This window comes from Hemicordylus capensis, chromosome 5 (genome assembly GCF_027244095.1).
Source record: "Hemicordylus capensis ecotype Gifberg chromosome 5, rHemCap1.1.pri, whole genome shotgun sequence".
Taxonomy (NCBI): Eukaryota; Metazoa; Chordata; class Lepidosauria; order Squamata; family Cordylidae; genus Hemicordylus; species Hemicordylus capensis.
The window spans coordinates 241,098,843-241,113,100 of NC_069661.1; the positions used below are offsets into that span (position 1 = coordinate 241,098,843).

General features: G+C 46.1%; 1 protein-coding gene across 1 annotated transcript in view; it reads right to left on the reverse strand.

The window, feature by feature from the left end:
* SLC15A5 (solute carrier family 15 member 5) overlaps positions 1-10,095 on the reverse strand; it is a 53,825-nt gene extending 43,730 nt beyond the window's left edge. The window contains exons 1-3 of the mRNA XM_053256831.1: positions 10,004-10,095; positions 7,672-8,123; positions 4,755-4,977 (exon numbers count right to left, since the gene is read on the reverse strand). Coding sequence (XP_053112806.1) covers positions 4,755-4,977; positions 7,672-8,050 — 602 coding nt within the window. The 5' untranslated portion in view covers positions 8,051-8,123; positions 10,004-10,095. The remainder of the gene's footprint in view (positions 1-4,754; positions 4,978-7,671; positions 8,124-10,003) is intronic.
* Between the last annotated feature and the right edge of the window lie 4,163 nt (positions 10,096-14,258).

Here is a 14,258-nt window from a genome sequence, read left to right on the forward strand (position 1 = left end):
TTAAGATGGCTGCTGTTAGTTGCTTCAGGGCTGTGGGTCGGTTTGTTGTTGATGTAACCCAACAGTTTTGATTTCTTTATAAGAAGCGTGTGTGTGTGTGTGTGTGTGTGTGTGTGTGTGTGTGTGTGTGTGTTTGGAAGCTAGAGAGCACACCTCTAACTCTTTTACAAGAAATATCTAATACTATTGCACATCTTTAACTTAGCATACAGCACTAGGCTTCTTTTATTTAGGCTGTAGCTGTTTTGCAATGTTTCCTTAGCCCAGAGGTTCTCAAATTTGGGTTCCCAGCTGTTTTTGGACTACAACTTCCATCAGAGCCATTGTGGGGGGGGATGATGGGAGCTGTAGTCTGAAGAGGAGCTCTTACCCCTGGACTTCCAGGCTGAAGTCCAGAACCTCCACACCCCTCTGGGGCCCCGCAAATCCTCTTTAGTCTGCCCCGGGTGGTGTGGTCACACCACCAGCCTGCGCTGTGCCAGGCAGTTGAGCATGACTGTTACCCGTGCAGGGAGGCCAAGCGTGGCCTCTGCTTTAGAGACAAAGCAGGGAGTGGGGAAAGAAATATGTGGGATGAGAATATGTTGTGTGTTGACATGTTTCTGCTAATGCAGATTTACCTAAATATACCGCTTTTATATTCTTACATGCTTGTGAGTTCAGTTGGTGTTTGTGCCTTCAAGAACCCATTTGTTAAAAACACTATGTGTGTCAGTGTGTGTGTGTGTGTGTGTGTGTATAGGGGCATGATGCTTTACTTGCAGCCCGGGGGTGGCGGGTGGGGCGACTTCAAAGGCCTTTAGGTCCAGGCTCCAAAATTACCTGGGTGCATCTCTGGTAGCCCAACAACATCTGGGGACCCAAGTTTGAGAACCACTGCTTAGCCTCTGAGGGTCCTTGTTCTGCTGCAGACCTGTGTGTGGGTGGACATCCTTAGCTTTGCAAATTTTCCGAGAGCAGACATTCTAGAAGCAGAATTAATCATTAAGCAGGGAACCACAGATTTAGGCAGAGCTTGCCAGCGAGCCACTGTTTGTGGTTGCCACCAAGCTCCCCTCAGGTCATTCTCTGCCCCACTGTCAGGGGAGAGAAGTGGATCTTCTGCCATTTGCACTGGGATATGGAGATGGGAAGCATAGGGAACCCTATGCTGCTCAGAAAGGATCCCTGCTGTTTCTTACCTTCTCAAAAGTGGCAATGGAAACCAGACTTCATGTGAGGAGATCTTCATGGTGCTGGCTGCCCTGCTCCCCAGAGGGCTGGAGGCACTCATCACTGACGAGCTGGCAAGTGGATTTGTAGCTGTCTAACATTAAAGCTGAGAGCCACCTAATGGCGCAGCGGGGTAATGCCTGACTAACAAGCAGAAGGTTGCCGGTTCGGATCCCCGCTGCTGATATATCGGGCAGCAGCGATATAGGAAGGGGCTGAAAGGCATCATCTCACACTGTGAGGGAGGAGGCAATGGTAAACCCTTCCTGTATTCTACCAAAAGAAAACCACAGGGCTCTGAGTCGAAATTGACTTGATGGCATACTTTATTTAGCCCACTTTAAGTGGCACAGCAGGGAAATGCTTGACTAATAAGCAGAAGGTTGCCGGTTCAAAAATCCCTGCTGGTATGTTTCCAAGACTATGGGAAACACCTATATGGGGCAGCAGTGATATAGGAGGATACTGAAAGGCATCATCTCATACTGCATGGGAGATGCAATGGTAAACCCCTCCTGTATTCTACCAAAGAAAACCACACTCTGTGGGTGCCAGGAGTCGAAATCAACTTGACAACACACTTCACCTTTTAACATTAAAGCTGGTTTTGCTGATGAATTGTCTTTTCAAAGCAGATAATTATGCACTTTCTTATTACCAGCTCTCAAGTACAGAAGGTATTGCTTAAAACGACACACTTTCAATGATGGTCCTAAGGACTAAGCTTTGCTTGGCGAGATTTAAGATCCCAACAATGCATTCTTTCTTCAGCCCTTATACTGCTATAGAAATTCAGTTCTATCGCCTGCCATCCTTCAGATACTATAGCAAAAAGCCCCAAGCAATGCCCTGCTTGGATTACCCCAAGGATACATTTTATATGCATTACATCTCCTTTGTAATCAACACCAGAAAGTGTCACTTTGATTAAACAAAAACTCTGAATTACTAGGACTGCAGTACAATAAATTCTCCAGAGCTATCGTTTAGATTGGTCTTCAGCCTTAATTCTCTAGAGCCTTATTTAATCATAATGATGTTGCTAATTAAGGATTAAAACCCAGAATTGAATGAAAAAAAGGAAGATTTCTCTCTTATTCTCTCCTTTGGGCAGGTCAAGCAGTGCAAATTTGCTTCAAGGAACTAAACAATCTTTTCACCTTCAGCAAATTCAGCAAATGCCATATTCAGGAAAATTTGGATTTAATCCAAAAAGAGAAAGAGTAACATAACAAGGAGAGAAAAGAAGATATGCACAGAAAAGCACCCCCTTAGGAGCAGAGCTAGTACCTTTCCCACTGGTAATAATTAAAATTAAAATGTATGAGTGACAAGATCTGAGGACAAAGGCAGGAGTCAGAGACCTCCCCAAAATCTTCCAGTTCCTCAACTCCTATCAGAGCCTACCAATTCAGACAGAGGCTAGTACATTCTCTATTTAAAAAAGTCTAGTTCTCTTTTTATAGAGTCTCTAATAGCCTCTGTCTAGATTGGTAGGTTGTATAGTACTGCACCCTATGTGGTGGTGGTGGTGGCTTACAGTAGCAGCAGTTGAGTAGCTGGGTCAAGCTGTAGGATGTTCACAGAGGCTGCCTTCGGATGTAACGTGGGACTGTGGATCTAATTGACCCAAGGTTCCACTCCACTCCCCACACTCTCCCATCTGAATCCAGACGTTCAGGAGAGCTCCCTCTCTGCCGTCTTGCTGACTGCAGAGAAGAGGGGGAAGTGGCTGCTTGGGCTTCCTTCTTTACTAAAGGACAGCCCTGGCAGCCAATAGCAGCCAGAATGAGGGCAGAGCTTCCTCCATCAATTCTGGTTGCAAAGCAACCAGACTGTGGTGCCAGTTTTCGGACGTAACACTGGCACCGCAGAACTGAAGGTCCAGGTGGTGGACCTCACTACAAACTAAAAGGTACAAATCACTGTCCGGGGAGGAAAACTATGGATTCATTTTTTCTGCGAAACTGCATTTCCCCCATCAGATGAACTGAAAATGAAACTGGAGGTCCCTTCACCTCCGGTTTCATGTTTTGTGTGAATGCAGCCAGACAATAGTATGATAGCCCTATTTTTACTCAGGTAGATTAAGTCCTTGCTAATGTACTTCCACCATGGTACCATGGATAGAATCCGAGTGTTGAATTAATCTCCCAACAGTCTTACAGTAGTACTAAAGAGATGGGCAATCAAAATAAAAGATTCCAAAATGAAAGCACAGCAATTGCCTAATTGCATGACTATCTAGTCAGACAGCCTTGCTTTTCAGTTGTGGGGAAAACAGCTTCAAGCCATATTTCAAGGGGAAATGGCTACTACCAACAAAGCAAGAAAAGGAGAGAGCCTTCTTCTTTCCCAAAGTCCTTTTTGAACATTCTTGTCCCAAAGAAACAAAAGAACCTCGGCATAAACACACACTGTGATTGTGCTGGTATGCACATTTGCATAAGAGTGCTTCTGCACAATTGCATGAAGGTTTTGTTAAAATGCAGGCAGAATTTTGCACAGTATGTCAGGCACTTCTCTTTTAAGAACATAAGAATTGCCCTCCTGGTACAGACCATGTATCTATCTCATAACAGCAACAAACAACAGTTAATCTAGAACAAGGCTGCTAAACTTCAGCCCTCCTACAGATGTTGGCCTACAACTCCCATATTCCCTGGACACTTGGCTGGGGATTTTGGGAGTTGTAGTCAAAAACAGCTGGGAGGCCAAAGTTGAGCAGGCCTGATCTAGAACATGATTATCTCCCCAATGGTGGTCAGTCAGATGTCTCTGGGAACTCACAAAGAGGATATGAACATGACAGTCACCCTGAGTTTTTCCTTTCCCTCTGGTTATTAAGTAGTATACTGCCTTTTATAAGAAAAGCTGGATCAGGCCCAAGGCCTATCTAGTCCAGCATCCTGTATCCTGCAGTGACCTACCAGATGCCTCTGGGAAGCTCGCAGGCAAAAGGGAAGCAAAAACTCTGTCTGTTGTGACTCCCCTGCAATTGTTATTCAGAAGCATCTTGCCTCGGAGCGGGAGGTAGCCTATAGCCATCCAGACTAGGAGCCATCGAAAGACCTGTCCTCCATAAATTTGTCTGACCCCCTTATAAATGAATGTTCCAGTTAACTGCCATGTTTGATCACATACCTGCCAACATGTCCCTATTTCCCCATTCAGGTGAATGGGAAAATGGGGACACATGGGCAGGTATGTGATAGAAACGGAAAGACACTCTCCACAAATTTGCCTAATATCCCTTCTTCCTTCATCACTTGATTATGATCACCCTTCTGCATATAATTGATATTGCAAAGTCCTCCAAGAGGGGCAGTATCCCATTTAACTCTGCAAGCAGTTTGATGGATTTTTACTTCTTAACAAGGCACTATCAAAGCGCAGCTAGAAGCACTCTGAAAAATCAAAATATGTCAACAATTAGAACAAAAGATTATTAGTTGAAATACAATTCCTTCAACCACTGAGATTTCCCCAAGGCCAGTCCCGCCTGTGGTTCTTCACCCATTGCAACAGTGTGAAGCACTGACCAGTTGAAGAAGGAAAGAAGCTCTTTTTGTCCATGGTCATCCAGACTGTAGGCACTCAAGGGACACACAATGGCTCTTATTCCTCCTGATCCAAGACAGGTGGCACATAATCCAACGCCAAAGAAGACCTCCTGCTCGCTTTTAGCCAGAGTGTGAAGAAAGTCATGCTTTTCTATGTAAATATCTTCAAAGGGGAAGGCAACAACAGGTAACAGAGCTGTACCTGCAACAGGAAAGATGGGTCAGGTCACATGTCATCCGGATCTTCATATCTGGGGGTCAAACGGGACATGATTTTCAACACATGGTTTCTTTTGTGGGATTAGATGCTTTTGTTTTCTGTTAAACAGCAGCCATGGTGCCCATTCTGGATTGGGACCACAGCATCAAAGGGTGGGAAACTAACGCTTTCTGCCTTCACCATGGTCCAGATCCAGATCCAGATCCCCCACTTTGGTGCAGGGGGCTCCAAATTGCTCAGGCTGTTGGTGGAAGCTTCCCATCCAGGGCAGATAGCCATGAGGTATGTGGACTGGGAATTATAGAGGTCATTCACACAACCAAAAGCTGTGTTCTACGAGAATTTGGGAGCTGTATGTCCTCCCAAGTTTTGGTTGTGTGGAAGCAAAGTAAGAGGAAAACCTGGGAAGAAGTGATTGTGTGGAAGTAAGGTAGGAGGAAAATCTGGGTAGCTTTTCCTCCTACTTTGCTTCCACACAATCACTTCTATTCAGGTTTTCTTCTTATCTTGCTTCCATCCAACTGAAAACTGGGAGCACACACAGCTCTCAAATCTGGGCAGAACACAATTTTTGACTGTGTGAGCGACCTCATAGAATGTTTAAGCTGGAAGGGACCTTGGAGATCTCATCCAGCTCCTTCTCAGAACAAGAATCTGCTATAGCAGGCCTGCTCAACTTTGCCCCCAGCTGTTTTGGGACTACAACTCCCACAATCCCCAGCCATAGTGGCCAATAGCCAGGGATTATGGGAGTTGTAGACCAACATCTGCAGGAGGGCCAAATTTGAGCAGGCCTGTGTTATAGCATACTCAACAGATGATCATGTAGCCTCTGTGTGAAAACCTCCAGCAAAGGTTTTCCCACCACTCTATGAGGCAGTCAGACTGTTCCACTCTTTAACAGATCTTAAAGGTAGTGCATTTTTCCTAAATGAGTAGTGTAAATTTCCTTTCTTGGAATTTCAGCCGATTGGGTCTAGTCCTGTCCTCAGAAGCAAGAGAGAACAAGTATGCTCCATCCTCTGTGACAGCCCTTCTGATATTTGAAAATGGCTATCATATCTCCCCTTGGTCTGCTCTTTTTGAGGCTAAACACATCCAGCTAAACACATCCAGCACAACTGCTCCTCACAGGATTTGGTTTCCAGACCCTCACCTTCTTTGCTGTCCACCTTGGAACTAGTTTATCAATGTCCTCCTTAAAATGCGGGGCCAGAACTGCACACAGCATTGCAGGGGTGTGTCTTTCTTTCGTATTTTCTGGGTATTGCTGCTTAGTCAATTCATTTGATTATTTCCTTTTTGAGGGTTATGTTGTAGTGTGAATATGGGTTGAGTTTTGAGTGTTGCTAGCTTGGGGAGTTTTTGACTGGGAAAGGTGGGATACAAATATCCAATTATCATACAACAAAATAAACCCACCTCACAGGATTGTTATGAGGCTAAAATGAGTGAGGAGACGGTAGCCATGCATGCCATCCTGAGCTCCTGGGCAGGAGAGAAGTGAGATACAAATCTAACACATAAAATAAATAAATATTTATTGGGGAGTTTTGAAAGGGGACAGATGGGCTTCAGCTGTTTTCTGCATTCACACTTTCCACTGAAGTATTTCCATCGGTAGCAGCTCATCCTAACAAGTCTGGGGGCCGCCAAATGAGGTGCAGCTACCTCTGGTTCCCGCCAACCCTGGTTGAACCTCTCTCTCCTGCCCTACCCCAACTGGTGTTAACAAGAGCCACACTGCCTACAGGTTAGCCATTTGTCAGGTGGTACTGAATGGGCTGGTCAATGATTAACCAGCTCACACAGCTCTATGCGACGAATGGCCAGCTCGCAAGCAGCACGGCTCTTATGATCACTGAGGCAGGGCAGTGGGGGTGGGAGGGCTCACCTGGGGCTGCCAGGAACCAGAGGCAGTTGCACCTCAAGTGAGGCGAGTCTCAAGATCAGTGAGACTCGCCTTTAGGGGGTTTGTGGGGAGAACGGACTTAGTCCGCTCTCCCCACAGACGATCAGAAGGGAAGCCCTGCGTGGCCGGATCGGCCACCCACACGACTGCTGGCTCCGTGACGGAGCCAGCGGGGGCTGCGGGGATTGGGGCTGCGTGGCCCCCAGCAGTTCCAGGATGTCCCACACGAGTATGCATGGCATCCTGGAGAGACCCCCAGGGTAGGGAGGCTTGTTTCAGCCTCCCAGTGGGGGTCTCCTTGTGTGTTGCCATGGCGTGGAGCTGAGCCATGGCAATACACGGTCAAAAAGATGAGGTCAGCGGAGCGCTCGCTCCGCTAACCTTGGCTAAGGGGAGGAGGAATTAGGAGGGTCTGTGGCAGCAGACGATCAGCAAAAAGCGGGCTAGGCTCCCTTAGCCCGCTTTTTGCTGATCGTGAGAATCTCCTCCTTGACTCATAAGGACAGCCACTACTGCTTCCCATCTCTTGATCCTCTGCCTCTCCTCACCAGTATCCATTTTAGGAACATCACTTACAGACCACATCATCTCCAGGGCACGAGTTGTCCTACAAAGCCACTAAATGGGACCTTTTGCTACTGAAGGGGTACTCATTTTGGTGCGGAAGCATCAAAAAGGACTTGGAAAGCCATTGTCTGAGTCATTGAAACAGCCGCCAAAGTAAACACTCCCCCGACAAGCAAGAAGTATGACCAGATACATACCTATAAAATGTAGCAATGTGCAGATGTACACCAACTTGATCCTCCCCACCAGGCACTCGGCAAGCCAGCTCATCAAAACGGGAGTCACCATACAGGCCCCCACAAAGCACAGGTTGATCATGGCTGCCTGGTAGTTGTGATAGCCAAGCTTGATGGTGCAGAAAAGGATCATGTTGCAGACCACGCCCAGGAAAGTGAACTTCTCACATAGTTCCACCAACAATAAGTAAATTGTCACCTGGAGCTCACTGAGAGCCTTTGAGCCACACACACGGCCCACTTGGCCGTCTGCGGGGAAGCGTTTTCTCCGTCTCGCCTTCTCAGAGATGCAGTCTAGAAGTTGCTTGTCTTGTGAGGCTTTTGCGTCTTTAAGAGGCATCGCTTGGAGTTGCCAGGAATGACTGGCTCAGAGGGGTGTCAGTTTTTGGTGTGTGCACCTCAGTTACAGTCTCCTGTAATTAACACACAGGCGAGACAGTTTGTGTCAAATTCCACACCTCAACACAACAAGTCTCACAAGCTCTCTCATGCTTGTGTTTCAGGATCCGAGGCACCGATATTAACTTATTGGAGTGCATAACTTTGGCGGAAACCAATCTGTTTAATTAGCTTGTTTTGTGGCAAACACAATCTTCCCCATCCTCATCCTCCCCCCCACCCCCAAGCAACAATTGCCTATTAAATTATATGAATCCAATACAATGCACAGCAAACTTTATTTGCCTGTTACAGATAAAGGTTTAAATACTGAGGAAGGCTCAGCAAAATCCAAGTATTAGGATCGAGAAAAAATAACACACGGCTAATATCCCGATGCTTTAATTAAGCAGCCCCAAATGAAACCACAAGCAAAGAGATAAAGACGGGGGGGATTCATGTCAGCAGATGAACAATAGCTTATCGTTATTACATTGCTTGTTATTTTTTGAGTTCAATTCAGATAAGAAAGTTAATTAGAAAAGAAGTGTATGCCACTAGATTTACGTGTAATAAGTAGTATCTCCATCACCACCCCTCCCGCCAAATAATTGCAACGTGCTAATGAAAAGTGGGGGCGGGACACCATCAGGGAAATCTCCAAGCAAAAAATATCCCTCCACTGTGACTATGTTCTAGTCTCAAGCGTTTGCTGGGATTCAGAAGAAAGAAAATGCATTTTTGTGTGTAGGTAGAACTAGTAACAAAATGTTGGCTCAGTCTGCAGCAGCTGTGAAAAAGGCAAAATCATTAGGAAGGGGATTGAAAATAAAACTGCTGATTTTATAATGTCTTTATACAAACCTATGGTGCAACCACATTAGGAATGATATGTTTAGTCCTGGTCATCATCATCATCATCATATTATTATTATTACATTTATATCCTGCTCTTCCTCCAAGGAGCCCAGAGTGGTGTGCTAAATACTTAAGTTTCTCTTTCACAACAACCCTGTGAAGTAGGCTAGGCTGAGAGAGGAGTGACTGGCCCAGAGTCACTCAGCTAGTTTCATGGCTGAATGGGGATTTGAACTCGGGTCTCCCCGGTCCCAGTCCAGCACTCTAACCACTACACCACACTGGCTTTCATATGTCAAATGTCATATGTCAAAAAGGATATATTATAGAACTGGAAAAAGTGCAGAAAAGGGCAACCAAGATGATCAGGCGGCTCGAGCACCATCCTTATGTGGTAAGGTCACAACACTTGAGGCTTTTCCGTTTAGAAAAAAGGCAACTAAGGTTTATAAAATTGTGCATGGTGTGGAGAGAGTGAACAGAAAGAGGTTTTTCTCCCTCTCTCACAACACTAGATTCAGGAGTCATCCCATGAAACTGATGGCCAGGAAATGTAGAACCGACAAAAGGAAGTACTTTTCCACACAGCACATAATTAATCTGTTGAATTCTCTGCCATGGGATGCAGTGACGGCCACTAATGTGGATGGCTTTAAAAGTGGCTTAGACAAATTAGATTTCATGGAGATCAGGTCTATCAGTGGCTACTGGTCTTGATGGCTATAGGCTACCTCCAGGCGGCCTCACTGCAACACTCTCCCAATGGAAGTCATTCTGCTGTAGCTGCCATTTGTTCTCCCACACATTTAAAAATAGGTTTTACCTCCCCTGAAGAGACCCCAGCTGCTCATCCCCAAGAAATACTGGTGCTGGCTGTGGTCTAAGAAGAAGAGATCGCAGGCAGTAAGAATCTGCCAGCGTTTATGGAAAATTGGGTCTAGGATGGGTATTTGATGGAGTAACCCAGGACACTGGCAAGGAACTAGTCCAGAATTCCTGCCTGTAGCCATTTCTAATACCAAATACTCAAAGCAACAGACCACAGGTATGGTCTTACCTGCGTTCAGTTGTTAGCTTCCAGCTCTTGCCAAATGCTGTCTTCAGTTTGGAAACGCTGCCCAAGAGAGGCCTGGTCCTGCAATGACTTGTATCTCTGGGGAGGAAGATTTAAAGAGAAACACTGTGCAAGTTTACCTGGGAGTGAGCCCCATTGCACACCGCAGGATTACTTCCAAGTCAACATAGGGTAGGGTCAGGCAAAGGTGACAGTGTGGTTACCAAACACACAGCATGAAACTGGATGGCCAGAATACACATTCTGTTTTTACAATCCCATCCCTATGCAGGTTTACACAGCAGTGAGACCCACTTAATTCAATGAGGCTTACTCCCAGGGAGCAGACATCAGATTGTAACCTAAGGCTGCCATATCTTGCACACTGTTAAAAAAAGAAGAAGAAGGAAGGAAGACCTATTGAACACAGTGGGGATTTCTCCCAGGTGAAAACAACAGCGACAACACATAAAATTGGATTAGGTGGTGTATGTCTACATCCATTCACATGACTCATGCTTCCAAGAAGAAGGATTTTGCAATGTGCTTTGTTAGGAAAACATGGCTCATCTCGTAAGAGGGCTGTAGGGATAGAAGATAGTTGCCACAGGGAAGAGATAGGCACTAAAGCCTCAAGTGCTGCAGACCTCTCTTGGGCAGCTGAGGTTTTACTAAGAGAGCAGCACATATGTTTTGGAAAGGGGTTTCTTTCTTTCTTGTGCATCCATAAGGTCTGGAAACTTAAAGAGATAGAAAGAGACTGAGGTTTTCATGACACCAGATGCAGATATGGTGATGGGCAAGCTCTCCTAGGCTCACCTCAGTTTTATCAGTTGCTGCTTTTTGCTATCCTTGAGTCTTTTCCAGCAGTGGCAAGAAAAGTGCATGAAAATGGAATGGTTTAAGGTTGGGATGCTTCTGTTGCAGTATTCTAGGTTCCTTGATGGAGGGAGGGAATGACCTTGCTGCTGCTGCTCCCACCAGAGAGGTTTAGAAGGGAAGGAGGCAGTGGGGAATGGTTGATTGGCAGCAGTGCTGATGGCCAAATCCTGATCTTATATGCATTTCTGAAATGGTTGGAAATGCTCTTATCCTTATGGATGCATAACCAGAGCACCTGCAAGTAAGAAGGAGGTACCAGCAGATAACGGGGCCTGCAGATACGTTGGTTTCATAAAAATCTGGAGGGAAAAACCTAAGGGGGCCAACCTGCCCCAATGTAACTCAATGGAGTGGAATGTTTGTGGACTCTGAGGGCACTTAACATACAAGCAGGTGGGTGGGGCTAATGGAATTCAGTGGCAATGATGGGGGATGGAGGGCTTGAACAAAGAGAGTGAGAAGCTTCTCAGCTTGGAGAAAACTTCAAGAGAGTTATAACGGGATGAAAAGGAGCTGAGACCAAGTACCAGTGGGTCCTTATAACAACAAAAATCCAGAGCACAGAAAAAAATAATTGCAAATGAAGTAAGGCTCAAGTTTGAACACAAACTTCTGTCTTTGTTGCTAATGTTTATTCCCCCCATGTTCAACCACAGGCTCAGGTAACACATGTACACCAGGGATGTACTGCAACATACTTGTATTACCTATTTTCCACATGTCTTTACCACCTACACCAGCCGCAGCCCTTCTTTGAGAAGGCAGATGAGGCCACTATCACCCATGTCTCAGTCACAGGGATTCTTGTAGCACTCATGTGGTTGCCCTTGAGACGTCCTCAGAAGCCACAACAGGTGCAGAATGTGGTTGCCATTGGGCCCTCTCAGATGGACCATGTAAGTCCAACATTGTTGGATATCTGTTGGTTCCCTATTTGTTTCCTGGTGCAATTGGAGGGCTAAAGGCCACCTCCAGTTGGAGGTTTTTCCTCCTAGTTGGAGGGCTGTGGGCCACCTCCAGCCTCAGAGGCAGGATGCCTCTGAGTACCAGTTGCAGGGGAGCAACAGCAGGAGAGAGGGTGTGCCCTCAACTCCTGCCTGTGGCTTCCAGCGGCATCTGGTGGACCACTGTGCGAAACAGGATGCTGGACTAGATGGGCATTCTTGGGCCTGATCCAGCAGGGCTGTTCTTATGTTCTTAATTCAAAGTGCTTTAAGCCCTAAACTGGATACTAAGTTTCGGAAGGACCACATGTCTCCATGTGAAGCTATCTAGAACCATTGAATTTTAGAGCGGGAAGGCGCTTTAGAGATCATCTAGTCCGACCTCTTGCTCAATGCAGGAAACAGCTCCAGCATCCCCGACAAATCCTTGTCCCGCCTCTCTCTGAAAGCCTCTAGCGAATAAGAGCTCGCCACTGTTGCAAGGCAGGCTGTTCCACTGTGAAACAGCTGTTACTTTTAGGAAATTCTTCCTAATGTCGAGCCTAAATCTCTGTCCTTGGCATTTCAACCCATTGGCTCTAATGCTGTCCTTAGGAGCAATGTGCATTAAGCTTGCCATTAAGCTTGCCAGGAGAGGCTCTGCTCCATGTACTGATGCCTAAGGAGGTGTAGCTGGCAAGCATACAGGCTGGGCTTTTCCAGGAGTAGTCTCCAGGCCTTGGAACCCTCCCTCTCAGCCTTCAGACATACACTCAAAATGTTCCTGTTTCATCTGGTCTTGGGATATGACTCTTGTTTTTTTCATGCTCTCTCTGTTGTTTGTGTGGTATTTTTATTCTTGGAGAGGGGAAGAGGAAGAAGAAATGAAATAATCATTAAAAACAAACCCACAAGAGTTTTATCTTGGAGTGGGAGGCTGATATTCAAAATAACAAAAGCAAAAAAGGAGGAACTCCAAACTGGCTGCAAGCAATGTAAGATTCATGGCAAAAATATGCTCTGTCTTTACACCCAATGTGTTTAGGTTCAGATTACCTTCTTTGAGGGCCACAGATCACGTGCAACGAGACCCGCCTGCAGAGGGTTTGTGGGGAGAGTGTCTGCGAGCCTGGTGGCTCCCACCATCAGGTGAAATTGGGCTAGGCTCCCCTAGCCCGATTTCGCCTGATTGTGGGATTAGCCCCCTTGAGTCAATGGGAATAGGGTGGGGGTGGGGGTTAGGTTATTGTGTTTATATACATGCTTCTATGTATATGGTTTCTTTCCTAGGTAACTGTTAAAGGCACAGTAAGCCTTGTAGATGAAAAACTGGCAATGCAACCTGGACGTGTCATTACATGAGCTGTTACAAAACCGGATTTTGGGTTTCTGCAAGGCTTTTGTGTTAGGGAAGACCTGAGCTTCTATCTCATAAACATCTGTCTCCAAGAAGTCTTGCTGGGTGCGCAGAATTTCTTAGATACTATGGTAAGCGGTTAGTTTGTTGAGCCTGAATCCAGGTTTATGAGGTTCTGCCATCAGGTGAAGATGGTGAGCTCATGAGCACCTGGGCACTTGTTTGGAAGTAAGTCCAGTCAAAGGGTGGACTAACTTCCACAGAGCTGCCTAAGGGCTATTTTATTTATTTATTACATGTATATCTCGATCTTCCTCCAAGGAGCCCAGAGTAGCATACATGGTTATGTTTATCCTCACAACAACCCTGTGAAGATGGTTAGGCTGAGAAGTAAGTGACTAGCCTAGAGCCACTCATGGCTGAATGGAGATTTGAACTCAGGCCTCCCTGGTCCTAGTCCACTACTCTACCACACTGGCTCCATCTTGCTCTGATGGGAGGAAACAACCTATAAGCTTCCAACCAACCTTGCAGGTATCTCCAGCCATCCCCAACTACCACCTCAGGAGAATGAGGGCTATCGACCACCTCCAGCCTCAAAGGCAGGATGCCTCTGAGTACCAAGTTGCAGGAGAGCAACAGCAGGAGAGAGGGCATGCCCTCAACTCCTACTGTAGGCTTCTCAGAGGCATCTGGTGGGCCACTGTGGGAAACAGGATGCTGGACTAGATGGGCCTCAAGCCTGATCCAGAAGGGTTGTTCTTACGTTCTTATGAGCAGGGACCACGTTGCTGTGAGGGAAGGAGCGAAGAGACAAAACAGCCTATCAGAAATATAGGAGTTCCCATCCTGGGTCCCTAGATGTTGAGGAAATACAACTCCCATTATCCCCAGCCACAATGACTTTGGGGATCACCGGGATAAATTGATGTAACAGCACACTGTAATAAAATACGGGTCTTATGAAGTTTTGTCTTAGTTTGGCTGTTTGGTGTTTGTTTAATAAGCAAAAAAAAAAAATTCTTACTGATGCCTATGGTTTTAATGTTTTCTGTGAGCTGCTTTGTGAGGCTTGCCTGAAAAGGGGTACATATGC